This window comes from Mchenga conophoros, linkage group LG22, assembly GCF_057382185.1.
Source record: "Mchenga conophoros isolate Kocher_MC1m ecotype Shallow Benthic linkage group LG22, M_conophoros_male_GT1.1, whole genome shotgun sequence".
NCBI classification, from domain to species: domain Eukaryota; kingdom Metazoa; phylum Chordata; class Actinopteri; order Cichliformes; family Cichlidae; genus Mchenga; species Mchenga conophoros.
The window spans coordinates 35,713,290-35,740,767 of NC_140546.1; the positions used below are offsets into that span (position 1 = coordinate 35,713,290).

At 38.4% G+C, this 27,478-nt stretch overlaps 3 protein-coding genes and 1 long non-coding RNA gene across 4 annotated transcripts; 3 read left to right on the forward strand and 1 right to left on the reverse strand.

Annotated features, from left to right (window-relative positions):
- The first annotated feature begins 9,778 nt into the window (after positions 1–9,778).
- LOC146549829 (uncharacterized) lies at positions 9,779–14,337 on the forward strand. The gene is made up of 8 exons (XM_085263334.1): positions 9,779–9,979; positions 10,137–10,370; positions 12,186–12,850; positions 12,945–12,990; positions 13,218–13,309; positions 13,498–13,608; positions 13,746–14,034; positions 14,122–14,337. The coding sequence occupies exons 1-8, from the start codon at positions 9,779–9,781 to the stop codon at positions 14,335–14,337; spliced, it is 1,854 nt and encodes a 617-aa protein (XP_085119460.1).
- Positions 14,338–14,727: 390 nt separating this feature from the next.
- Positions 14,728–19,289, reverse strand: LOC146549830 (uncharacterized). Its single transcript, XM_085263335.1, has 13 exons — positions 19,202–19,289; positions 19,012–19,087; positions 18,599–18,870; positions 17,964–18,005; positions 17,811–17,884; positions 17,404–17,445; positions 16,932–17,137; positions 16,756–16,852; positions 16,493–16,655; positions 16,249–16,352; positions 16,009–16,153; positions 15,420–15,543; positions 14,728–15,026 (listed from the first exon to the last, which is right to left on the reverse strand). Exons 3-13 carry the CDS (start codon positions 18,842–18,844, stop codon positions 14,728–14,730), a joined length of 1,542 nt encoding a protein of 513 aa, XP_085119461.1. The 5' UTR covers positions 18,845–18,870; positions 19,012–19,087; positions 19,202–19,289.
- A 3,728-nt stretch (positions 19,290–23,017) lies between these two features.
- On the forward strand, positions 23,018–25,951 carry LOC146549831 (uncharacterized). Its single transcript, XM_085263336.1, has 7 exons — positions 23,018–23,217; positions 23,296–23,399; positions 23,971–24,280; positions 24,517–24,596; positions 24,696–24,715; positions 25,312–25,622; positions 25,776–25,951. Exons 1-7 carry the CDS (start codon positions 23,025–23,027, stop codon positions 25,949–25,951), a joined length of 1,194 nt encoding a protein of 397 aa, XP_085119462.1. The 5' UTR covers positions 23,018–23,024.
- LOC146549832 (uncharacterized) lies at positions 24,747–25,215 on the forward strand. Its single transcript, XR_014890474.1, has 4 exons — positions 24,747–24,771; positions 24,883–24,910; positions 24,993–25,012; positions 25,126–25,215. It is a non-coding gene; the product is annotated as an uncharacterized LOC146549832 (long non-coding RNA).
- Positions 25,952–27,478: the final 1,527 nt, after the last annotated feature.

Genomic DNA, 27,478 nt, shown 5'->3' on the forward strand with positions numbered 1-27,478 from the left:
TGTATGATGGATTATGTAGAAAAAGTAGAATTGGGCTGAAAGATCTATCGCTTTATCACCTCTTCAGGTTGTAAATCGTGTTTTTAAAAAGTAACTAAGTAATTAGTTACTTTTGAAAATAAGTAATCAGTAAAGTAATGGGATTAATTCTTTGGGGAAGTAATCAGTAATTAGTTACTGATTACTTTTTTCAAGTAACTTGACCAACACTGCATGTAACATAAAGGGCATGCGGCCTATTACACTAATATTTGCTTGCTAACTGACGCTAGCTAACTTGCAAACTATGTATATGTATTGCTGCAAAGCAGTCAGCAATGCATCATTATATGGTACTATAATGACCTTATAGTACCATGTCACCCCATTAGAGCACTTCACTCTCACACTGCAGGCCTACTTGTTGTTCCTAGAGTATTTAAAAGTAGAATGGGAGGCAGAGCCTTCAGTTTTCAGGCCCCTCTTCTGTTGAACCAGCTTCCAGTTTGGATTCAGGAAACAGACACTATCTCTACTTTTAAGATTAGGCATAAAATTTTCATTTTTACTAAAGCATATAGTTAGGGCTGGATCAGGTGACCCTGAATCCTCCCTTAGTTATGCTGCAATAGGTGTAGGCTGCTGGGGGATTCCCATGATGCATTGGGTGTTTCTTCTTTAGTCAACTTTCTCACTCACTATGTGTTAATAGACCTCTCTGAATTCAATAAAACTTGTTATGAATCTCTGTCTCTCTTCCACAACATGCATTTATCCTGTCTTCCTTCTCTCACCCCAACTGGTCTCGGCAGATGGCCCCGCCCCTCCCTGAGCCTGGTTCTGCTGGAGATTTCTTCTGTTAAAAGCGAGTTTTTCCTTGCCACTGTCGCCAAAGTGCTCATAGGGGGGTCATATGATTGTTGGGTTTTTTCTACTGTATGTATTATTGTAGGGTCTACCTTACCATATAAACCATCTTAAGATGACTGATGTTGTGATTTGGCACTGAATAAATAAAACTGAATTGAATTTAATACCGTATTTCCCGGACTACAAAGCGCACCTAAATATTAGCCGCACAAGCTAAAATCAGGGGAAAATCCTGTTTTGTACATACATTAGCCGCACCTGACCAAAAGCCGCAGGTGTTTCAATGTTGACTTATCATATGTAAGAGAATATGCACAAAGGGAATTGTCAGGAAAGAGATGGCTGTTTGGAGACATCACTTTTATTAATATTTTGAAAAACAAGTTATGGGTACATATTTGCACATGTAGTACATAACAATAACCTACAGCACACCAGAACAATAGATTCGGCCTACCTTTTAGGCTCAGGTGCAGTGACACAGCTTTAACAAGAAGAAAAGTCAGTCATTCACCACCATCTTTCTCTTCTTCCTACGCACTAAAACCACCAAAGTCCTCTTCTCCAGTGTCGGATACAAACAGGCTCATGATGGCTTCGTCATCCACTCTTCTTCTCTCCTTCGTTGTCACTTTCAAAACCAAAGAAATCCTCATTGTCAGTGTCAGAGTCGAACAGCCTCAGAAGGGCCGTGGCGGTGTCCTCCTCTCCATCATGCAGCAGTCCAGCCCTTCAAAATCCGTTGGTGATCGTGGATGTTTTCACACTTTTCCACGCTGTCAGAATCCACCGGTGGAGTTGGGCATAACTTGCTTTTTGGGCATAACTTGCAAGTTTATCGCCGCTCATCATCCACGACTCCCGCTGAACGCGTAGCGCTACTTTGAAGTTTGTTTTTCGCGCTACTTCGTACGGCACTACGTTGCCTGGCGGACGGACATGTGACTAACATACCACTCTTGAACCCCGATCCTTCCGCCAGGCAACGTAGTGCCGTACAACAGCGGAACACACAAAACAAATCGTCTTACGATATGACAAAAATCACGGACAATCCATAGAAAAGCCGCACCTGACTAAAAGCCGCAGGGTTCAAAGCTTGTGCAAAAAGTAGCGGCTTATAGCCCGACATTTACGGTAATTTTTCCTGAGATCAGCTATGCTTCATGGCTTGCCATCAAGGTATTTTGCCCTGATTTAAAATGTTATGGTAGCCACAACTTTAATTAAAGTTACAGTAAAATTTAAAATGTCTTTAAATTTAAATGTATTTACAACATAGAATGACTTTGGCATGATGTCTGGATTGCAGTCACTAGCAAGTACCATGATATTCTTCACTGATTGGATAGGGATGACCTGCTTGACTGTTGCCATTCATCTCTTTAGAGTGTCCACTACATCTTTGTCCCTCGACCCCAGGCAGATCTTGAAAACCTTTGTAGAAAAAAAATATTAATCACCTCAGGACAAAAGGAGGTCTCACACCTGAACATCTCTGGTGGTCTACAAGAGGTGGACGAAGGCAAGACACTTGAGTTACCAGATCATAAAAAGATTATTTTTTTAAAAATTATTTAAGTGTTGAATTTGAAAATATTAGTGAGCAGGTAACTGTTGTCTTCTGACATTAACAAATTAAATACTTGCATTCATATTATGGTACAGAAAGCCCACACATATTTTTTTCAAGAATTTTTTTTGTTATACGGTTTAAAATTTGAGTTGATGAGTTTGTTATGATTCCAGGGTGGTTGCAGCTGTTAATTCTTTTTCCGTGCAATCCCTAATGCATTTTAGCACATCTGGTAGATGTTGCTGGTGATTTTATTCATTCTTGCTTTTTAATTACTACTAATCTAAATTACTGTAAGAATAAAATTAAAACAAAGGTCACCTCTTTTAATGGTTCAATGTAATGTATATGTATTTAGAATGCTTACACAAAGGAACATTACTCCAACAAGTACCTTTTCTGGATTAATGAATATTATGCGTTTGTGGATTTGAAGGAGCTTCAGGATCAAGGCATTGACTGGGAGTGTGCTCTACTGCAAGATTAATCTAACAGCCCAGTTGTGGTTCCTGAGGTTGAGTGCCCACTGGATGAGGAAGCCCTGGAAGGACATCAGAGAACAATGAATCCTTTGGAACATTCCAAGTCACACAGTCGTGACCTGCACATACGATTCTTGCAACAGGTGTCAAACCAACAGTGACACCTAACATGTACTTGAAAGCCAACACTGTTCAAAGTTCTCAAATACTCTCCTTCTTTGCTAAAACATTCAGATTACAACTATACAAGCAAACAAAGCACTTGCTTGGTATCTCAAAATCATTTAGTTAAAACTAAATCCGTTGAATATGTTTTTACTGCAATTTAATTGTTATAGTTAGTTAAAACTGCAACAATTATTCATGAAAGTGGTCACATGGTTAGGATGAACTTCTTCAGTAAGAAAACTATGCCGGTAATTAGTCATAGGTGAACTTCAACCTACAGCTGCATCTGTAACTACAATTTCACAACATATTTAATGGAAGGGACTGCAAATTACTTAAAACACAGCCAAAAATCTGAACTATTATTTTTAATTGTGATGTCCAATGCCAATTGCGTAACGGTCCTCATTGAATTTATACATTAGGACATCTTTCCCTAAAACAGTAAGAGTGATGTATGCACAGGGCATTGTTGCTCTGTTTCCATATCTGGAAGACCCATATTCACAACATGGATATGTAAGTAAAGGGGTCCTTGCAACACATAATTGCCCACAGAAATGTTGATAGCATCGTCAGTCTGCTGGTATTTAATTATATAGGAACATAACTATGATCCAGAGAGGGGTCTAGGATACCTTGCGAAGGGTTAACTGATGGCACGGCCATAGCTGGACTGGCCATCGGCCATTTGCTCAGTGGCCCTGATGATTTTCTTTTTTTTTTTTTTTTTGTAATGGTATAAACAATGAAAGGTGTTGGATTGGCCAGATGCTGGCCAGTGTGTAAAAATAACTCAGTTGTTTGGTGGTGGCATCGCGGAGCTTCCACAGATTCAGTAAAATGAACAAGTGGTGGAGGCCAGCAGGTGGAGGAGGGAGATCGGAGGCAGGACGAGGAGAGACCTGAGGCGGCCGCCGGTCCGAGTGTCAGGTGAACTGAACTTCAGGTAAGAAGTTATGACCTGCAGTCTGGCTGGGTCAGATATAAACCAAGTTTAGGTGTAGTTTATTTTCGTTGTGCTGACTTTTTACAGTCAGTTACAATAACTTGTACTGCGTACTAGCTAGCATGATGGAGTTTCTATACAGCTGAGTGGGTGCTTTGATTTTACTGATGTTGAAATTTATTAAATTCATAAGGTTAGTTAGTAGAGTTGCCAACCGTCCCATAAAAAGACGGTATCCTCCCGCATTCAGAGAAATTATTTCGCGTTTCGTGTTGAGCTGAGAGGGGAGGCAGTTTGTCCCGGACTTCAGCTAGAATGAAAAAAGACACAAAGGTGGAGTTATTCTCTGTCTTTGCTGCACCGCTGCCTCTTCTTCTCTCATTCTCTCCCCTTTTTCTCCTGTTGCTACTTTAATCATGAAACTGATCAATGATCAGCTGATTGGCTTTTCTCTCTTGTTTGTTTATCGCCCACTTTGCACCAGAAAGAGAAAACCGCCGGATGTCGCGCTAAACAACAGCAGCACTTTGAAGCTTGATCAGCTGTTGTTAGAATTTATTTAATATTAATTTCTAGTATCAACTGATGTTTGCTGGAGCCTCAGCTGTAAACCTACTGGTCACGATATCGGTTTGGATATGTGGTGAGAGGGAAACATGAAGATGAAACCAGGAGATGTCCTTACTAAATCATCAGAGCTGAACAGGTGATGGAGAAACAGGTTTACCCTTTAGGTGACATGAATGAGTTGAAGGGAAGTTATCAACTGTTACTGAGAGACAAATAACACCAATATCATTTTCTAAGTAGCTGACAGCTGGTAACTGTGAAGGGGTGGCTCTAGCAAAGTTTTGCCAGGTGGGCAGGTAGGGCATTAACATGGAAAGGGGGGCACAAAGAAATACTTTATTTTCATTTAAAATGTCTGGCTGTTATTAAATAATTATCTGAAGCTTACAACCAAAGTTTTAATCTGATGTAAAATGAATAGAAATCATACATATACCAACAAGACAGCGTACATCACTGTCACAACAGCTTTTGTTTTCATTCAAAGGCTATATGGCTTTAATACCTGGTGGGCCGGTTTAGTCAAAATGCCCGGGTCGATTTTTTTGTCCCAGTCCAGCCCTGGGCACGACATGCAGTGAATTAATCTGAGAAGGTGCATCAAAAAATAAATGGCCGCGCCAGCGGTGCACATCGCAAATCAGACACATTAGTTGTGCCTCTTCTTAATGACGGTATCTTAACTAACAACCCCAACTACCAGATTCAACTTGTAATTGGCTAAAAATAACTTAGCCTACTGGTAAGAGGGATGTTGTTAGCTTTCCACATTCCGACACTTCAAAAGCTTCAGGAGCTGTCTGCTCAACACAGCATCAGCACCACGGAGATACACGGATACATCCGTAGACTCGAGACACAATGCATTTTTGGGACTTTCAGGTGTTTGGACCAATGTTTTATCTTCTGATCAAACCAGAAATCTTTAATGAGCAGCTGGATTTGTCTCGCATTAACTGGCTGAGTTAATGCCAGTTAATGCAACATCGAAGCAGCTGGAATCCACAGCTGTGCGTGTTCATGGAGCTGCATTTTCACCTGCTGGACATCACTACCTGACAAGTTTAACTGTCTTCAGAACATTGCAGAGACCTTATTGACAGTATTTGGCTCTACATATCTGTGTGAGCAGATTTTCTCTCACATGAGTCCTCAGGTAGCCGTCTGAATGCTGGACACTGGGAGACCTGTGTGTCTCAGTGGGAGACCAGAGATCACATTAACATGTGTATCTCTGAATTAACAAACATGCCATATTGGCCCAGTTTATTTTTCTTATCATTGTTGTGAGGAGACCATAAATAGACATTTGCATTTTATGTTGTACAGTTCATTTGCTGTTATGGATAAAAGTGTCTTTTTTTTGTTTCAAATAAAGCTGATAACTATTCGCTGATAGCTGCCAACATCTGCGAACAAATATAATTCTATAAAGTGGTTCTATATAGTGTGTAACTGTTAATATAGAGCATTATTAAATTTATTGCTAATGCAATCATATGGCACACTGACCTCTGAGGAAATTTTAGAAAGGTAGCCGACCCCAGATTTAGACTGATGTAATTTGTAGGCAGGAGTCAAAAAATTGTTTTTTCTTAAGTTGTTGGGCTAGGGCATGGTCGATCCAGACCCCTCACCCCAGATGCAGCGTTATCAGAGGAGGATGTGAAAGCAGCTATTGCTGTTTTGAGAGACTCAAAATAAGACACTATCTGTGGGAACATGAAAGCTACCTTAATTTATCGTCATTCAGTGGTCAGTGATGAAAAGAATGCAGCAAATGTCTTAGTCTTCCCACAGTTTGTGGACACACCAGGACTAGTAAGTCATCCTAATTTGTTGAATGACTGAAATATATCATGCAGCCTGCAGTGTCACTCATCACTCCCCTCTATGTATTGTATTTTTGCATTACAGATAGAACAAGATTTCAGACTCCTGTTTGGTGAGGTCACTGCCAACAAATGCTTGGAGAGGTGGCCCATCGATTTCAAAGCAAAGGTTGTAAAGGAAAGCCATGGACTTCTACCCACACTGAAAAAAATGTTTTTTTGGCCCTGTAATTATTATTTCAATTAGCTATATAAATTTTACAAAAAAATACAAATTCAGTGCTATTACTTTAAAATAGCAGTTTTTCTTGTAGTGCATTACTTGAGGATTGTTTGTAATTATGTGTCCTCAGTTTTGTATGTAAATTGAATCATTCGATCCAAGTAATATTCACTAAACCAATTGGCTTAATTAGTTGACATTTCCAAGTAAAATGTAATGGAGTGACATCAGTGAATATGGCCACCTTCTCTGCATTCAGAGCATGACGTCAAAGCCCCTCCCCACATTTGAGCGGTCTTTCTTCAGACATACCATGGTCCACATTTCGACGGTTGGCAGACTTGACGGAAACGGGAAGAAGTGGAACCATGAATGTAATTTTTAAGCGGAACAAACTTTGTACGTTCCTGTTGGCTCACCTACTTAAGTCAGTTTCTCCGCACTGAAAGCAGCTGCACTAGCAAATAGTGTATTTTCCTGCTAGACTTGCTGACTAACTTTCCTGGCAGGAGGTATGTCCATAATTTCCCACAGCACTTTACAGCTTAGATGGCCACCCAAACAACACACGCCTGCTGCCTTAACTAACGTCTTTATGAATAAAACGACCACGGTTGCTGCACCGCTGCCATGAGGTGTATTTTGAAAAAAAAATTTCACTCGATTTCACTCAAGTCTTCATATTGACCTGTTTTAAATTTGACACCGAGCTGACATATGTAAAAAAAATAAAAATAAATTAATATCATTGTGCATCCTTGAGTTAGTAGAAATTAGTTGAAAAGCATATAAATAACCTTTTTTTTTTTTTTTTTTTACAGAACATAGGACCTTCTGACTGCTAATTTGAACTCCACAAGGTAAGATCAAATTAGTAACGATTAGTTTTAACTTGTCACATAATTTCTTTGTGTGGCAGTTTGGTTTAATTTTGAGATGGTCAATTTGTCTGTTTAAGGTGCCACAACATGAGATGGATGTGTAAGATATGTAGCTTTGAGTCAGAGAAGAGGTTGGGATTGTTAAAACACTACAGACTAAAGCATGGAAATGGTGGTCGCAGCCAGTCAGTCCCTTGTCTTCACACTGATTGCCCTTGCTCGTTTAAAACATTTAATGCCCTTAAGACCCATTTGTCTTGACACCATGTGAAGATGGTCACACAAAGTGGACCTCTTTCATTTACTTGTCTACTTTGCTGCTCTGTTTTTTTTTAATTCAGAGAAGCAGTATTTTGAGCATCTTAACAACCACTTAAGGAAGTTTGAAGTAGTTGCATGTGTCTTCAAAAACTGCAACTTCAGTACAAATATTTATTCCACCTTTGCTACACATAGACACAGAAAACACCAGTCACACACCCTTGAGGATTTTAAAACTGAAGTATTAAAAAGCAAACCCAATGAACCCATGTTTGCTCAGGATGAGACCTGTGTGGAAGAGAGCTTAGAGCTTTGGGATGGGGAACCACAGGAGTTGTCTCAAGATATAAAAGAGAAATTTGGCCATCTATTTTTAAAGTTAGAAAGCATGTTCAATGTCCCAAACAAATGCATTGATGAAATAGTAGATGAGCTTCAGTTTATATCCACCTCTGCATCTGGTCCACTTTTAAGAGATGTGGTGGTGTCCACCTTGAAAAGCCATAATTGTGATCTGGATCCAGCCATTATCTCAGATTTAGTGAAAAATCTTTGTGAGACACACCCTATAAGTACTGCCTTGGGGACAGGTGGCCCTTTCACAACTTATTACAAGAGAAGAGAATTTATGAAGAAGCATTTTTCAGTTGTTGAACCAGAAGAACACATACTTGATAATTAAAAAAAAGGGCAAAACCTTCCAGTATGTCCCAATATTGCCCTCCTTGGTGCAGGTCCTAAGTAAGTCTTTTCAAGAAAACACATTTGAAGTTGAAAAAAAAAACTGAATATGACTTTAAGTACCAGACATTTCGTGATGGATCTCACTATCAAAACAACAAGTTTTTCTCTGTAGAGGAGAACAGAGTGAGTCTCATCCTGTACGTTGATGACTTTGAGGTATGTAATCCTATTGGGACATCTCGAAAAAAGCACAAAGTCACAGCTGTCTATTGGGTGTTGGGAAACATTCCGGTGCAGTTACGTTCCACATTGACATCAATCTATCTTGCAATTCTGTGTAATTCTCATTCCTGCTAACTTTTCGACTCAAAAATCAGTAGGGGGCAACGCACATGAAAATTGGTGCTTATTACGTCTTTTGCCTCTGATTATAGGTTTAAAAGTACCCCAACAAGAGCCTGTATGGCAGTTGCTGATGACACTGAAAGACATTGTGGACCTTGTCATGTTTCGAGCCCACACTGAAGAAAGCATTTGCTATCTTGACAGCATCATTTCAGAACACCGAAGCAGATTCCTTGATGTTTTCCCCCAACATAAGCTCATTCCCAAGCACCATTTCCTTGAGCACAATCCTCAGCTCATTCGGGAATTTGGCCCCCTAGCTGCCCTCTGGACAATGAGATTCGAGGCCAAACACAGTTTTTTCAAGAAGGTGGTCAGACACACTGGTTGTTTCAGGAATATTTTGCTGTCCTCTGCAAATAAGCACCAGCTCATGGTTGCATATCATCAATCACATTCTGTCAAACCATCACTTGCAGTCACAAAAACAACAGAGGTCTCTTTAGATGTGCTTAAGGATGATCTAAAAGACCTGGTGAAATGCAGATTCCCTGCTGTTACAGCTGTGTATGTTGCCAATAATGTGTGCAGTTTAGGCACCAACTATGCAGTGGGAATGTTGTTGTGTTGTGGTTCCACTGCAGGACTGCCTGACTTTTCTGAAGTGTTACAGATAATGGTGATTTGTAACAAACTGACTTTTTTCGTGAGACAACAAAATACATGGTACAATGAACACCTGAGGAGTTATGAGCTGGAGAACACAGGGAGTGTGCCGTTACTTGAGCAAAGAGAGCTTAAAGATTTTTATCCTTTGGCTTCATACACCCTTGCAGGAAGACGCCTGACAACTTTAAAGCACCACATTTGCCTATACTTTTGAAATGTGAGGAGAGAAGCTTGTGAATAAATGTCTGTGTATTTCTCTTCTCTGTTGTTGCAGCTTCTTCCTGTTGATATGGCACCCTCAGCGAAACTGCGGATAATTTTTGGGGAGGATGATGTCCACAAACTACTTTTACCTGCAGGCATCCCAAGCACACTTCAGGACCTCAATGATGTTCTTCAAGAGACATTTGATATTACAGGACCATTCACTATTATGTACCAGGACATGGATTTCGACGGTCAGTTCTTCACTTTGACCTCGATTGAGGAAGTACAAGATAAAGCTAACCTCAAAGTAGTAAAAACTGAATCAGTAATCTTGAGTCTCACTACTGTGGACATGTCAGAAGTCGAATCTCCAGTTCCACTATCTACCGGAGCAAGCTCCTCCTAATCTGTATGCGACACAATCCTGTTGTCCTCCCCAGATGAGAGTGGACCATCCTACAGGTTTAAGCCATGGCCATTTAAGTTTGAAATACTTCTCTTATGATATAGACCTTGCACTGGAAGCAGGAAAGCAAGCTTATGAAAATGATGGCACACAGCGAACGTTGTTGTCCAGATTGGACGGGTACACCACCAAACTCCTGGAGATATTTCGAAGGAAGGGCGGGACTGCAGGGACCAAAATAAAACCAATGTTGGACTCACTGAATAAGGTAAAATTTTAAATTATTTTTATTACATAATCTAATGGAAAAGATGAGGTCATACACACTGAGAATGTATCACTCTTATTTAAAGGACAAGTTTGTTATTTTAAACTTAAAGCTTTGTTTTCAGATTGTTTATGATGAAATCGAACGATTTTGATTGAAATTTGGACACATGCTGCTGGCCCGAGCTTTTTTGGTTTCTGTGGTAGCACACCCCCACCTCCACAATGGCTTCATACAAAGACGTGAAACTCACCGAGTGGTCAGGGGTGTTCACTGATATGTTCACACACAAATCGCTGCAAAAATGCTTTCCAACAGGTGTTTTACCATTTGTTGTAAAACTGTGGACCTTTTTTTTCAAACGCCTCACACCTGTACATTCTTCCGCCGAGAGCTTGAATAATAGAATAGAATAGCGGCGGACTAATACCGTACATCACAGCACATCTAATACAAGTCAATGGAGTTAGACAAAAACTACAATAAAAACCAGTTGGAAAGTATCTTTTGCAGCGATTTTTTGTGTGAACATATCAGTGAACACTCCTGACCACTCGGTGAGATTCACGTCTTTGTAAATGACAGTTTTATGCGTTTTAAGAAGGATTGTTCCAGTGAACCTATGAAGCCATTGTGGAGGTGGGGGTGTGCTACCACAGAAACCAAAAAAGCTCGGGCCAGCAGCATGTGTCCAAATTTCAATCAAAATCATTCGATTTCATCATAAACTGAAAACAGGGCTTTAAGTGTAAAATACTGAACTTGTCCTTTAATCTGATCAGTGTCTGTGTTGGCTGAAACTGTTCTCTTGATCCTGACACTGTGGCCACAATTAACAATTTATGCACATGATTGTCTCTACAAGTGTATACAAACCTGTCTATGGGCAGAAATCTGTGCCATCAGAAACTGAAATTGAATAAGTTAAATTTGAATTTGAATTGCTCAGATTGAATCTGAATTGTAACTTGAATAAATGCTTTTGAAAACGGAATTTGAATTAGTCTAATTTGAAATTGAATTTATGGTTTGAAAATGATCATCACTAAATTGAAATTGAATTTTATATTTTGAAAATGAATTCGTTTGCTTTGAAACTGCATTTTATCCTTTAAAAATTCAGCTCTCGAATAATTTCAGTTTCACTTCTCACCATTCAGTTTCAGTTCTACAATTCAGTTTTTTGGAACTTACATCCGGTTACGGTTCTTGCGTAATCGCGCGCAGAGTAATCAAACTTCGTTTTACTAGCGGACCGCAAGTGGCAATCTACGACATCTTGAGCTGGAGCTGGAGTAATTCTCCTGAAGACATTCGTGATGTCAAATGACCAGTTGAGAAACGCTCAGGTTGGTAATAAATGTATTACATGTATAAGAACAAGCGTCATGTTAACAAATAATACCCGTACAGTAACGTTTATGTGTGTTGTAGCTGTTAGCTAAAAACGCTAATTTAGCGTAGATTGCCCTGGGTTCAGCGTTGACAAACAAATATGAAAGACAGCTTTCAATAGAATCCCAAAGTTGTCATCTTGTAGCCCTCCGGAGTCCTCCACACTTGCAGAGGCCCCTACAGTAGGATGAAGGAAAATTTACAGGCTAGTTTCAGGTGTGAGGAAGTTGCAGCTTTCCTGAAAAGCACTATTAATTAATTAAAGTGCTTGAAATCCATGAAACTGTGCTTATTATTGTTAAATTCTTGTGGATTTAAAATGTGAAGGCAACGTTGATGGTTTGTAATGGCCTTAAGTGACACTTATTATTAACAGTTATCTTAATACTAAATGACGTTGTATTGCATTTCCTTTTTCAGAATATATTCGTGCAGGAGTGCTTGTCCAGATTTAGGCAAAGGCTGGAGTATGTCCTCAACAACGACCCTCTTGACCTTGATTTTCTGGAGTACATTGTGACCCAAGAGAGGACTTTCATGAATGCACTGGAGAATGCTGACCTTCCTGCTGATGTCTGCGAAGCTATAGAAGAAGTGAGCAGCTTGTTACACCAGCGAAACAACCCTCCCCCCTTCAACTCTGTGGTACAGATTATTGGTCCTTATGGGCGTTTTAGGCTTCAGGTCACAGAGAATCACCTCCAAAGTCTTCTTCAGCTTGGTCTACCTGCCACATGTGTAGCAGACCTTCTTGGTGTCTCAAGACGTACCATGTACAGGAGAATGCAGGAGTACAACATGTCAGTTAGGAGTCTTTACTCTACCCTATCTAATGACGCTCTTGATGCCAAAGTGAGAGACATTAAATCCAGACTACCTCATGCTGGATATCAGATTGTCAAGGGTTACCTTCAAGCTGCGGGCCACCGTGTACAGTGGAACAGACTAAAGGCATCAATGCACAGAGTTGATACAGAGGGCATCTTAACAAGAATGTCAACTTTGGGCTGTGTGGTTCGGCGAAAGTACTCTGTTCAAGGCCCACATTTCCTACAGCACATTGACACCAATCATAAATTAATTAGGTTTGTTTTGGCATAGAAAATTAAATGACTAACATAATTCTGAATAATTTTATCCATCAGATGCTTTATGCTTTGCTTGTCTTTTCTTCACCAGATACAACATAGTGATATTTGGCGGCATAGATGGCTACTCTAGGAAGGTAAGTTGCCTACCCAAATACAGCACATATTATTAAATCCACAAAGACTTTCTCACATCTTGTTATCTTTTCTCTCTCCGCTTATGTAATTATACAGCTCACATATTTTGATCATATTGTGTATTATGACAGTTTGCACACTCTTGTCACATGTCCTCCTATAAACATTTTGTATATATGTATGAATTTTTAATGTGGTGGTGTTAATCAATTTTCCCCCGGTTTAGATTATGTACCTTAATGCTGCATGTAACAACACAGCCAGCACTGCACTTGATTTTTTTCTGGACGGAGTTAGAAGATTTGGATGGCCTTACAAGTGAGTAATTCTTCGTTAAATTTATTCTGGAGTTTGTCTCATGATTTGTGTTTGCCATGTTTAACCATGAAATGATCAGGATTTCAGTGCTGTATATAAATTTGCAAGTGTGTCAATCATGTATTTGAATAATTTTTTAGTGTATTTTGTTGTTTCAATACTTATTTTTAAAATCTTATATGGTACAGAGTGAGAGCTGACCAAGGAGTTGAAAATGTCAAGATTGCTGAAATGATGTTCACTGTGAGAGGCACAGGATGTGGAAGCTTCATAAGTGGAAAAAGCGTGCACAACCAGAGGTAATGCTTGTAAGATCTTAAATGGCATAACATTGTTATTTCATCATGATTGACTCCAGCTGAATTGCTGTTTGGCTGTCCTTTGTTAGTTTTTGATTGACCTTTCAGACCTTTTCTGTATTTTTTTTCAAATGTAGAATTGAGCGCCTATGGAGGGACGTTTGGACAGGGGTGACACACATTTATTATGATGTACTACACAGCTTGGAGGAAGATGGATTTCTTAACATCTCAGATAGTCTTCATCTCTTCTGTGCCCATTATACCTTCCTCCCAAGACTCAAGGGGGATTTGGCCAAGTTTTCTGCTGGCTGGAATGATCATTCCATCAGGACAGAGCATAGCCTTTCACCAAACCAGCTGTGGGAACTTGGGATGCTGCAGCACCCCATCAGAGAGCCACGGAGATATGAAGAAAATTTGGCAGTTGAGTATTAATGGCAATGTTTTGGTTTTATTGAGTGCTATATGTAGATTTTTAAAATCATTTACATATGCGCTGCTTTATTTCAGGAAATCCAAATTGAGAGCATTGATTGGGAGAGTGCAGGGCTATCCCATCATAACAACCCAGGTGTTTTGGTGCCAGAAATTGAATGTCCACTGAATGCTGAAGATATTGAATCTCTACGCCTTTCCATAGATCCTCTTGTGCCTTCATGTAGTTTTGGAAGAGACATTTACCTGACCACACTCTCACATGCTCTTCACCTACATCACCATCCATGAAAGTTGCAGCTTGGCCCATCAGAGTAAAATTATAAGAACATGTTATTTTACAAACTGCTAGTGATAGTTTTTCTTTTAAATAATCCCTTTTTCTAAGAAGAATAAGAACCTCTCCTTGTTTTAATGGTAATTTTCATTTTCTTACTTTCTGTTACACTCATGAACCCAAATAGATACTCACAAGCTGACACAGTCAAATGGAGGAGGGAATGAGATCAGCAAGAACTATATTGACAAAAACTTTTTTTTAATAATAATTTCAATGGCAATAAACAGAATGCTTAAACTGTAAAACAATAATAAAAAAAACATCAAGCAACACGCAACGATTTCTTTGTTTTACTAACATTTCATGGAACAATCAAGATGTCTAGCTGGCTGATTATGCTCCTAAATATGAAGAAATGCCTGACCATAGTGGAACGCGTTTGTCATCACATGCTTGAACTCTTCATAAGTTTGCATATGCTGAACAGGTAGCTTGACTGTATTACTACATGCTGTCACGGTTGGGTAGCAAACTTCATGAGCACCATACTGAATATGGCATGAGTGGTTGAACTGCACAGAGACTTTGAAGTTCATCTTCTCATCTGGCAGGACAGGAATGTGGCCTTGTCCTGTGAGCCACTGCAAGAATGAACTTGGGGAAAGGATGACTGGACGGTCACTGGTCTCAGGCTCTTCACCTTTTTAAAAAAAAGACAAAGCAGTCATTTAGATAAAATATTAGATACTGTTTACCTGTAACTTCACAAACACAACTTAAAAACTTAATTACTGACAAAGAGTGAACAAGCACTCATAGTGTAATCTACAGCTGTGGCCAAAGGTTTACAGAATAAGAATTGTTTTCACACATTTTGCTGCTTTTGTTTTTTAATATCTTTTTGTAAAACGTTTTCTGAAGTGTACTCCAGAAACGTCGGACAAAAAGATCTAAAAACACTAAAGCAGCAAACTCCATGAAAACCAAGACTGGCCATTCTCTAAAAGTTTAGCCATTCCTTACATAAAATCATGATTCCAAGTTTAACACAGAAAGACAAAATACATTGACAGTAAACTACATGTGCACTTACGTGATTCCAGCGCTTGCAAGAAGTCCTGTAGATGGTTCATAATCCTCATTTCCACCTGTTCTTTGTTGGAGCCCTTCTCGCTGAACTCAGGATGGCATGTTGCAAAAACAAAGTCAGCATCAGCCTGGTAAGAAAGACAAAGAAAATTGTGACTTTATCTGAATCAAGACTTAATTGTAATTGAGATCAAGGACCTATTATTTTGTCTTTATTCTAAGTAATTGTATTCTTTTGTCACGCATAAAGACAGGGACATAAAACGTCTGTCTCATGCTGCTTGCTAGTTCTTCTCATTTAATCTTATAACTTTGTATAGATCAAGTCTCTTTATAACTCTGTAGGTTACATGTAAATAATCCTTGTTAAAAGGGATTTTTTCATTGCTCCTGATGCCTTGTGTTTGCTCTAAACGGTTCAGGAATATTAAGCAACTTAAGACAATTTTGAATATTCTTTTTCCAGTGCCAGCATTAATTAGATTTTCTACTATAGGACTTGAAGTATATACTGTAAAGTAAAGATAAAGAGCACTTTGAACTGCTATTCACAATTACAAGTGTTATCCCTACTAAAGTCAACATTTACTCACCTTAACTTCCACCCCTGGGACAAACAGCGATTGGCACATGTTTTGGTACTGCTTCAGTAGATCAGTAAGACCATAAAGGTTGAGCCCATCACGTAGCTGGGAGAGGAGAGGCACCAACCGAAGTGTGGCGTAAAGAACAACAGCACTGAAATGCAGAAAGGAAGAAAAAGTCGCATGCTGCTAAATGAAAAAAAAAAAAACAAAACTTTTTTGGGGGGGGAAACAGTAAAACAGTTTTACCGAACAATTTCTTCTTTCTTTTCGACATTAACAGGTCCATGATAGCCACAACTCAAAATTTCATCAGTGAGTTCTGTCATTTTATCTTCTGTTGCCGAATCAACCTTAAAGGACACAAACATACACATTAACATGACCAATTCCAGAGTCCTATAATTTGCAAATAACATAAGGGATGGTAAAATCTGTGCTAAACATGTAATTCAAAACACTGTATAGCAGTGAAACCTTTAAGACTTCATACCTGGGAGATAACAGAAGTGTAATGATCATCACAGACATCCTCTTTCCTAATGTTCTCAATCTGCAGCTGTCCACTACACAAGTACTGGTAACACCAGTCTTTGAGGCAGCAGGGTGGTGGCCCACCTTGCGCCAGACTAACTGCCCAAATTTCACCAGCACTACTGTGAGAGGAGAAGAGATAAATAACATCAATCAGGTAATTTCCAATGCGTGTGTGTGTACACACAACTGCGGACCCCAATGCATGTGAGAAAGGCCTACCGGAAGTTTCCTAGATCGAGATACAGCAATGAATATTTGGGAGCCTTCCCAGTCTGGTCACCCTCAAATAGCCGTTGCTCCAAGCCTGCAACCATTTCTTTTAACACAAATAGTTAGTCCGGTTAAGTAGCCATTTTCACTCCTATCAATTTAGATCACATTTTAAATACGAGTACCTGTGAGGAATTCTTTCCGTAATGCCCCTGTATCAATTCCTGCCTCTCCGATGAATGTGACCCTCAGCTGATTTGTAGGCAATGCCTTTTTTTGCCTCTTCCACTGTGCAAGTCCCCGCTCCACCATATTGGATCTTGAGACAGTGATACGGAATTCTTCCTCTGTATTCACAGCAGTACTTATGGCCTGCAGGATTTCATCCAGGCTAATGGAGAAAAACTCGCAATTACAAACATGATACTGGAAACCATGTTGTGTGTATTCATGTGTATTCGTTAATGTCTTTTAGGTTTTCAAACTGAATTGTGTCACCACTAGCAGTATGTGACTTTGACCTAACAGAAGAAGAAAATGCAGTGGACAGGCTAAGCCTTTAGGTAGCTGGATTCCTTTACACAAAGGGTACTTGGCAGAAATTGTTTGAAAACCACTGTACAGAGCATTGAAGAAAGACTACTGATGTGTACAAACCTAGAAATGCCCATCCTTTGTTGTGAAGGTAGGTTTGCATTGCTGTAATGAAAAAATGCCAGAGTAAAAACAACATCACTTGACCTCAAACATGTACTGTACAAAATCAACAAATAAAACAATACCTTTACAACTTAAAAACTTAAAAGAGAACTTCTTCAACCGTGTTGTAATAACTTCTGTAAGACTTAAACAATTAAAAATGTTACGGCAAGAATGACAAAACCTAATGCAAAAAAAAAAAAAAAAATTATAAGGATCAAAACCAAAGTATAACATACATGGCACAATCACTAACAAAGCATAAAATGCTGTCTATCAAAATATAAATTAATAGGTGGAAAGCAAAAGGCTTGTAGGGAAATTCTCAAACATACGTTGGAAGCCATATTAAAAGACTGCATTACCTCTCACAACACTCGCTTGCATGTGCCTCCACCTCATTCTGAGGAAATGTCTCACCGCAGACAGGGCACACAATCTGTAACAGGAAACAATATCAACGATAGAATCAATAATGCCTCAAAGACAGACATTAAACACGTTGCACTCAACATTACCTTTGCAGTTGAGGACAAAATAATGACATCTTCCTCCACATCCTGTCAAGACAAGCAAAGAAAGGGGAAAAAACCAGCAACTTTAAAAGAATGGAATTGTGATGTGATTCCATACATCTGATTGTTGCTTATCTGTCAACTTTCATTACAAATACAGCTTACATGGGCTACCCACTTTAAATATAAGGAATAAATCCAACCTCTAATAATGAACCTCTTCAACTTGGCTATTGTAGGACACTTTAATCAAACTCAACTTTCTCCCCATTCAATGTAAGGCATCATATTTATGTTCCTGTCTTTGTCATGCACAGTCAAATAGATAAAGGTTAAAGGGGTACAAAACTTCACCTTTAGATGTGAGTTAAGTTGATCGTCTTCTGTATGTGGTATGGGATGTGGTGCGTCCTCTATGTCTTCATTACAAGTCTGATAAAGGAGAATAGCAAGTACAAACTTAATAAATTACCTACAGAAACACAAGCAAGTGTAGTGACATCCACAACATTGAACACGAAGCTCCTGACTGATAAAAACATTTTCAAAACACGTTTCAGTCATTACGTAGTTTTATAGGACAAAGCTACATGTAATGTGATCTCCCAGACTCATCCATGCAACGGGACTGTACACACCTCCTGTGCATTAGTATCTGAAGGCTGACATGTTTCAACATGCAGTGCTAAGAGTTGAAGTGGGTAGCTGGTTTGACATGAGTGGCACATCGCTTTTGGCATATTGGAGAAGGAGCTAGAGTCAGGAGGCAGCGGCTGAGTGTCTAGCTCTTCCTGGATTGGAGCAATGTAAAGGATGGTCTTTCCCCCAGCACTTGCATTTTTTAGCAGTGACCCAGTATATCCACTGTCCTCAGGAGGCACCATATTTAGTTTCCGAGAACCCCATCCACCTGTCGAGAAAAGTGAGTGACTCAGTACTATTCAAAATGTGGCAGTACACATTGCAGTGCATTCATGGTCATGATATCATCAAAATTCTTCTATAACTATCAATTCAAAAGTTGGAATGGCCATTAAGAGGTTTTTTCTACCTGCTCCCTTGTAAATCAGCCAGCCCCCAGAAACACTTTCCAGTTTTGGATACAGATCTTTGAGTCTTGAACATACCTTTGAAATAAACCATCGGCCACCAAATTAATTGACTCTGAATAAAGAAAAACACTTGTTGATCGTTAACTTACAACAAATATATTTTCCTGTCAATGTGGAGCAGTACCTTACCTCATCATGACTGTAGCTGTCAGGTATCAGTGTAGACCTACGTCCCAAACCAGCTTGCAGATGGACAAATTCTTCACTGCCTTTTGGAGTAGACTGAGCAAGCTTGGGTAAGAGATAAAAATTAAGTTGTATCTCTTTAACTGGTGTGAATTGGTTGGCAGGCCCTCGAAAGCACCGGCGCTTTGCTTTGTTTCCATAAAGAGCAGGAAAAGACCTGTGAAGACATGTTATAAGTTGATATAAAATAATACAATTGTACATCTGAACAAGTTATGGGTATTGAGAACTTAAATGAGTAAGTATAAGGAACAACAAGTCTGACAAAGGAACAAATACAACAAGGAACCTAGTCATTTCTGTGTGGACACTTGGTCGGCCATCTCTCCCTCTATCCTGACTCGTTTCCTGTCTGCTAGAATGACACAATATTCAGAAGATGCATCACATAATTTTATGCTAACTAATTAATATAGTACAACAATAAAACACATGTCAAATGATTCAAAAGTCATTTGGTAATCTGTGCATGTGTTGTTTGTGTCTAGCTTCACAAAACCTGGGAGGCTCTTGGTGAGTCTGAACACTGGGCCGAACAGTGGTAGAAGTTAGTAAATTTAGCAGGTGTCTTGCTGATTTCTGAACTGTCTGCCTGTCAAACACAAGAATTGAGGAGTACGTTAAAAGTACTGTGTATTTAATCATACACTATATAACAGAAAAGTTATATATCATATCACACCGAAGTGATCAGTAATGATCCAGACACTGATGAGTGTTGGACTAAATATACACTGTAGCTAAGGGTTTTAAGTAAGCTAAAGACTTGGGATGCTGTGTGAGACATAAGTAAACCCAAATGGCAATGGTTTTGACATTCTTTTGCACGTTTTCCTACTGTAGGGGCCTCTGCAAGTGTGGAGGATTCCGGAGGGCTACAAGATGACAACTTTGGGATTCTATTGAAAGCTGTCTTTCATATTTGTTTGTCAACGCTGAACCCAGGGAAATCTACGCTAAATTAGCGTTTTTAGCTAACAGCTACAACACGCATAAACGTTACTGTACGGGTATTATTTGTTAACATGACGCTTGTTCTTATACATGTAATACATTTATTACCAACCTGAGCGTTTCTCAACTGGTCATTTGACATCACGAATGTCTTCAGGAGAATTACTCCAGCTCCAGCTCCAGCTCAAGATGTCGTAGATTGCCACTTGCGGTCCGCTAGTAAAACGAAGTTCGATTACGCAAGAACCGGAACCGGATGTAAGTTCCAAAAAACTGAATTTTGGAACTGAAATTGAATTGTAGAACTGAAACTGAATGGTGAGAAGTGAAACTGAAATTATTCGAGAGCTGAATTTTTAAAGGATAAAATGCAGTTTCAAAGCAAACGAATTCATTTTCAAAATATAAAATTCAATTTCAATTTAGTGATGATCATTTTCAAACCATAAATTCAATTTCAAATTAGACTAATTCAAATTCCGTTTTCAAAAGCATTTATTCAAGTTACAATTCAGATTCAATCTGTGCAATTTAAATTCAAATTTAACTTATTCAATTTCAGTTTCTGATGGCACAGATTTCTGCCCATACCTGTCATCTCTCCCTTAATATGCGCTCAAAAGCAGAGAAATTTACAGAATTTTCAAGGTGAACCTCTGAGTGCAGCGAGATCCCTTCCTGTTGCCCATAGACTCCAATACAATTATTTCCCAAAATATTACTCTTGCGTGTGGGAATTCCTGTCCTTGACTGGTGAATATTGTGATAGGAGGTACTGATATGTTGCGAAAAATTCATTTGCATGTCCAGTGATGAGGCAGAAAACTTTCCTCACTGGGCAGAGACAGTTTCTGGACCCACAGATTATGACATGCACTGGACTCTTGTCTTAACACATATCGTTGAGAAATTCATGTTAAGTTGCGCACTTCACAACGTTAGAATGTAGCTGCAGGCTTACATTCTCCATGGGTAACTTTCTGTTTACATCTGTATGTGCTGTTATGTATGTATGTTACATATGTTATGTTGTGTATTTTCTGCAATAAATTTTCTTTTTGGGTTTAATAGCATCATGTCGATGGCAGAAGGGACATTATCATTCGTTGCTTAGTTGAGTATCTTGGAGAGAGTGGAGAGGAGCTGATCAAAGACCATCAGGTATCTGATGATCATAATGACTGTATTAAAATTATTGTCTAACCTTATAATCTGGTCTTCACTTGTGATGATATGTTGAAGGTCAAAGATTCTCTACACTCGTGATGTTTTTAAAAAAAGACTCAAGATTAATATTTTTAATCAGGCTTTTAACTAATTTCTTAAATCTTTATGCTCTTACCCTTTATCTTTTAAATCATATTTAATCTTTATCTTATCTGCCTTAAACTTGAACTTGCCTTATTCTGCCCCTCCTGTTATTTCTAAGGTGTGTTTTTTATAAGTTTGTTATATGGCAGGTCATAATCATTCGTTCTGTAATTAACTGTTGCAACGTGTCAGAAAATATGTTTATTCCTGATCTTGTCTGGGCAGAGCCTGCCATCTAGTGGGTTGACAGGGTCGCGCCATGTTAGAGCGCAAGCAGTGGTTTTCTCCCAGCGCTCGACAGGGAAGGTCCATTTCTCTGTGTCTCTGTAATTTCCTGCATCTGACGCCCTTGAAAAGGCATAATCTGTAAGTGTGGCAAAACGGTTTATTGTTCCCACTTATTAGTACCTTGTTCAGCAAAGTAATGAGTTTCTTGTGTGTTTAGCGAGTTTGTTACATCACTAGCACAAGCTAGCTGTTAGCCCTTTGTTTAGCCTGCTAACATGAAGTATACCAGCATGTGGTGTTGGCTATATCTTTTGACATGTGTTGATACTGAGATTGTGTAGTGATTGTTTACATAAGTCAACAATATTTAATGTAATCTTTGTGTATTTGAATGGAGAGTGAATACACTGTATTCTGTTTCTGTTATTACAGTTTTACAAAAAAAAAAAATAAGGATCAGTAAAGCTCCGAAGAATGCCATGCGGTCTCCTGAGTACGGTGGTCCCTAGAGACAAAGCACGTACAAACTCCAAAACACATGCAAAATACAAAACACATGCAAAATACAAAACACATGCAAAATACAAAACACACGCAAAATACAAAACACACGCAAAATACAAAACACATGCAAAATACAAAGCACATGCAAAATACAAAACATATGCAAAATACAAAACACACGCAAAATCCAAAACACATGCAAAATACAAAGCACAACGGAAGTGCTCAAGGACGATAGGGGCAGTGTTGAGCTCGATTTGCAAAATAAACGGCAAGTTTGTTGCAAACACACGGAGATGGATACCAGCGGAAAACACCAGCAAGGATAGACCAACCACGCCTCATAATAAAGGTAATGTGCAAACTGTTGTTAGTTTGATTGTTGTTGTTTTTTTATTACTATGAACGCTTGGTTTATGCTTTGCTCATGGAGAACTGGTTTAAAAAAATGGATAAAAGTATGAAAACGTCATGTTTTAGCGATTTCTGTCCTTTGCTAAACATAAAAAGTAGCATGCTGTGCCGTTTATATACATATATAGAATGAAAGTTAAGATAAAATATGTAATCTTATTTTAATATTTTGCTCTGAGTAATTGATTGAAAAACATTCTCATGGTAAAACAAGTATTTGCAAGTGAGGTTATACAAATCTAAGTGTAATGTTTTTGGTTCAGGAGTCTTAATGTAAGATGTGAAATACTTGTATTTTCTGTGGGTTGTAGTGAATCTTAATTTTGTAAAACATTTGATGGGGTCATTTTTACAGATGTACTGTCCCTTCTGTGGACACCTCTTGGCAGACAGTCCTGCCTTTTGTAGTCTATGTGGTAAAAACATCAAGTTTTTAAAGGACATCACCAGCACTGTGTCGAGAAATCCTGCCCTTGGTGAAGAGGCAGCAGCTCTTCCATCTACCAGTTCCAGCATCCTGACTGGCACAACTATACAGTCTACACAGGGTAAAAAACATATTTGTATTAAATAAATCTTCTTAACTGTCCCTTCCCTAAAATGATAATTTTTTTTTCTGTTTATAGCTGGGAAATCATTAGTGGAGTCATTTATAAAATTTAGGGATGTGAAAGAAAGGGAAAGAAAGGCATTTTTTTCAAAGAAACACCAGGAACAGAAACCAATGAAGGTATGTCATAAACTTGAACGTGGACGTTGACCACTTTTGTTGCTAATACAAAATCCAAATTACCTGTAGCACTGCCAAGGCATCGCTGTAAATTTCCATATGCATATGAAAGGAACTGTATATATTGCAAGGGTGGCCAACTATGTCCTCTACAGCTATGGACCCCCTCCCCTCCCCCCGTACTATCTCTGTTTAATTTACTTTGAGGCTGATTGCTGTTTATTACCTGCATATGGTGTGTTCAGCTAATCACAACCTTGGACATTAGTGTTGCTCGGGGAACGTTGAAGAAACTAGAAACGATCTAGTTGCCGCTCTTGGGGATTGTAGTTCACCACTGATACAGGGCTTACAATTTTTAACCTGATCAGAATTTCTTAATTGTCAGCCTTTGGTCAACATTCCTTCAATAATATATGCCCCCTGTTAAAACTAGATTTAGTCGCTAATGTTGTCTTTTGAGTCACAGCACAGCTGGAGCACAACTACAGATCAGAAATAAAATGGAAGACAGGGAAGATCATGTAGGAGCAAAGATGTAAAAACATGTTATTGTTAATCTCATTCCTAGATACAGATTGGCATCATGAGAAGGACCAGTTATGGTATAAGACCTGTTCGAGGAAAGTCACTTCCAGTTGATGTTCATTCTCACTGGTCAACTGAGCAAATCTTGTCTGCCAGCGTGAAAAAACATAAGGACTTTAACCAGGACATGGCCGATGGACCCTATGTACTGCTATACCCTGATGCAAGGGAAGTTAACACAATTCCTGGAACCAACACCCCTTTCAACATCCAAAAATACAAGGATGCCATAGGGAAGGCCTATCAAAGAATAACTCTCTACATTTGTAACCATGATGACTTCTTAAATACTGGTAAGTGATTCTGATAATGCAGTGACAATCATAAATTTTAGATATTAAAAATAATTCAAGATTTTCAAAAAAATGTTAATCAGAGAGTGACATGATTTTGCCACAGATTTCAAATATATTTAATTTGTGCTGCATAGCCAAAGTGTTCTATATGTTTGCTAATTGTTAGATATAGCTTTCAATACATACAGTCTAATTTAAATATATGTATGTTTTGAATCATTGAATATTTGCAGATTGCAACACAGAGTGTGAATCTGAAGAGGACAATGAAGTTCAAGTAAAAGCAGTAGAAAGCCCACTGTCGGACACTGTGGTTAGTCTTTTTTCTTTACCATTGTTTTGTGTGTGTGTCTGTGTTTGTATACACCAATATAATCAAGAAAATTTTAAAGTTTTAAAAAGTGCTGTTAAGCTTATTTTACTGCTTATCAGGTATGGGATTTTCCAGATAATCACAGCACACCGGAAAGAGCACCTTCAAGAAATAGGTAAGTTTTGTATTGTGGAGGATACAGTGCGGCGACCCTGAATAGGGAGGAGCCAAAACACATTATTATGTATTATATTGTAAATTCTGAAATTATTTAAATTCTTTACAGGGGGTCAAACTTGCAAACTTCTTCTGAAGTAAGACTCTGAAAAATGTCTAATTATCATACAGGCTACAAACATAAATTATATTAACTGTTCATATATTTTTGATATTTAGACTCAAGGTCCCTGCTACAGGTATGTTTTGGACACAGAAATTTGTGTATTGAGACACTAGACCAATAAAATCTTAGTTAACTTTAGATTTTAAGAAATGTTCTACTTTGCCCACTAAATGTTTTTCATTGCAGCACATACACAAGTGTTTATGCACCGATTGTAATTGATAGTGACTCAGACAAAGAAGTTCTCATCGAAAAGGATGAGAGTGAAACACAAAGGTAAGTATACATTTAAATGTGAGAATGTAAATATGCTAAAAGTGAGTAATAACATCCTCATTTTATGTGATATTAAATAATTTTTTTATGTTCTAGTACAAATGGCCTGACTGCTGCAGAAGTACTTGAAGAGCTGGCGTCTAAGACAATAAAAACATCTATCAGCAGATTTAATATAAACAGAGCAAATGTTTGGGATGGAGCAGCTCGGGGCTTTAGACGTGTGTCTTACAAACCAACTGATGATATACTAGTGAAGTTCAGCGATGATGCAGGACAGCGTGAAGATGGAATGGATAATGGTGGTCCTAAACATGAATTTTTGACATTATTAATGAAATGCCTTAGATCACGGCGAATCTTTGATGGACTTGAGGACAGCAAATTTCTTACATTTGACAGCGCTGGTGAGAAAGTTATACCATCTGACTATAAAATTAAATTAATACATTCTGAAGTTAAGCTTGGATGATTAATTGTTTATTAAAATAAAAAGGCATATAATTTAAAGCATTATTTTAGCATAATCAAATAATGCTTTGATTATGCTTGTCTTGTAGGGAGACATCAGTATGTCTCCCTACAAGACATACTGATGTTTGCCACGGGCCTAAACAGCATTCCACCAGCTGGAATGGAACCAAGACCAAGATTGCTGTTTGGTGATGCATCACGTTTCCCAATTGGGAAAACATGTGCAAACACCATTGTGATACCAATGGTTTTCTGGAATTGATCCTTATAAACAGAAAAAAAAAAGATGGGAAATGGTAAAATAGATCATCAGACAAGAAATGTGCAGTTTTAAATAACAATGACATTTTAAAACCAATGTATTGTCTCATTATTAAACTAAATTAATATGTTGCTTCTTTGGGCCTCAGTAAATTCAAGACAAATAAAGTCTACAACTATAACCCTAACCTGGACGACTAAGAATCTTCACAGATATATACCTTGGTTTAAATGATTGCAAAATAACGTGTATGCAATTTATATAACATAAAAATAATATAGTACATAAGGACTGCATTCAAATGTAAATAAACTGTAAACAGCCAAATGGCAGCTTTGTGAACTGGTTGAGACAACCTTTTTTTTAAATGTTATTTGTGAAATACTTACTGTTGTCGACAAACGCCAAAAACTCAATATGTTTGCCACATGAACCGCAGAACTTGACTTCTCCCACGTTATGGCCACAATATGGACAAAACATTCTTATCCTGAAACAAACAGCATTTTTCTTTTAAAATAGAGTATTAAAACGGCAAAGGGCAGACCTAAGCTAAAGTGTATATACACAAACGCATTTCCAACACAACAGCTATGTTGCTAGCGTAAAACAGAACTTCCAAAACACAACTACCTAGATAACTTAAATTACACAATTGAGAGCATATGTGTATTAGTTGTTGATTTATACACAAACACTAATATATATTCAAATAATTAAAAAAAAAAGAAGGTTCATTTACCTTTTACTGCCACACACCAAATCCGGTCATTAGAAACGTCATGGCTTATGTAGCCACTAGGTAACAAAAACTCAACACTGCCCCTAGCGTCCTGGAGCACTTCCGTTGTGCTTTGTATTTTGCGTGTGTTTTGTATTTTGCGTGTGCTTTGTATTTTGCATGTGTTTTGTATTTTGCATGTGCTTTGTATTTTGCATGTGTTTTGTATTTTGCGTGTGTTTTGTATTTTGCGTGTGTTTTGTATTTTGCATGTGTTTTGTATTTTGCATGTGCTTTGTATTTTGCATGTGTTTTGTATTTTGCATGTGTTTTGTATTTTGCATGTGTTTTGGAGTTTGTACGTGCTTTGTCTCTAGGGGCCACCGTACCTGAGTGTTTACTGAAGCCATTTAATGTTTAGCTTTCTGCATAAGCTGGATAGAGACATTCAGCTGAGGGCAGAAGATGCCTTTTGTCTGATTTTTTTCTGACTATTTAACGATCACTTATTAACTTTATTTTATGAGCAAAAGCGTATTTAATTTGATTATACCTTTATAACCTATTTCAATTATTTAATGGTTCTGGTCTACCAACACGTGTGCCGTCCCATGGACAGCTCCAGGCTGGATGGCCCCCAAAAGTGATTTTCTTTGTCTCAGGGTCAGCCTCTGTGAAGCACGTTCTGTAACTTTACGTATGAAAAGTGCCATATGAATATTGTTTTATTTGAGTATACTAAATTGAGTATACCTCTTTTTTATTTTTACATTTTTTTCTCTTAACCTTTTCTTTTACTTGGAATC

Coding starts and splice junctions, on each gene's coding strand:
- LOC146549829 (XM_085263334.1), top strand. CDS start 9,779: ATGGCACCCTCAGCGAAACTGCGGATAATTTTTGGGGAGGATGATGTC. Junction 10,371..12,185: donor TGTTGGACTCACTGAATAAG/GTAAAATTTTAA, acceptor TTCCTTTTTCAG/AATATATTCGTGCAGGAGTG. Junction 13,310..13,497: donor AGATTTGGATGGCCTTACAA/GTGAGTAATTCT, acceptor TATATGGTACAG/AGTGAGAGCTGACCAAGGAG.
- LOC146549830 (XM_085263335.1), bottom strand. CDS start 18,844: ATGGTGCCTCCTGAGGACAGTGGATATACTGGGTCACTGCTAAAAAAT. Junction 16,853..16,931: donor ACGGAAAGAATTCCTCACAG/GTACTCGTATTT, acceptor TTGTGTTAAAAG/AAATGGTTGCAGGCTTGGAG. Junction 15,027..15,419: donor CTTGCAAGCGCTGGAATCAC/GTAAGTGCACAT, acceptor TTTTTTAAAAAG/GTGAAGAGCCTGAGACCAGT.
- LOC146549831 (XM_085263336.1), top strand. CDS start 23,025: ATGTACTGTCCCTTCTGTGGACACCTCTTGGCAGACAGTCCTGCCTTT. Junction 23,400..23,970: donor AGGAACAGAAACCAATGAAG/GTATGTCATAAA, acceptor TCTCATTCCTAG/ATACAGATTGGCATCATGAG. Junction 25,623..25,775: donor TCTTACATTTGACAGCGCTG/GTGAGAAAGTTA, acceptor CTTGTCTTGTAG/GGAGACATCAGTATGTCTCC.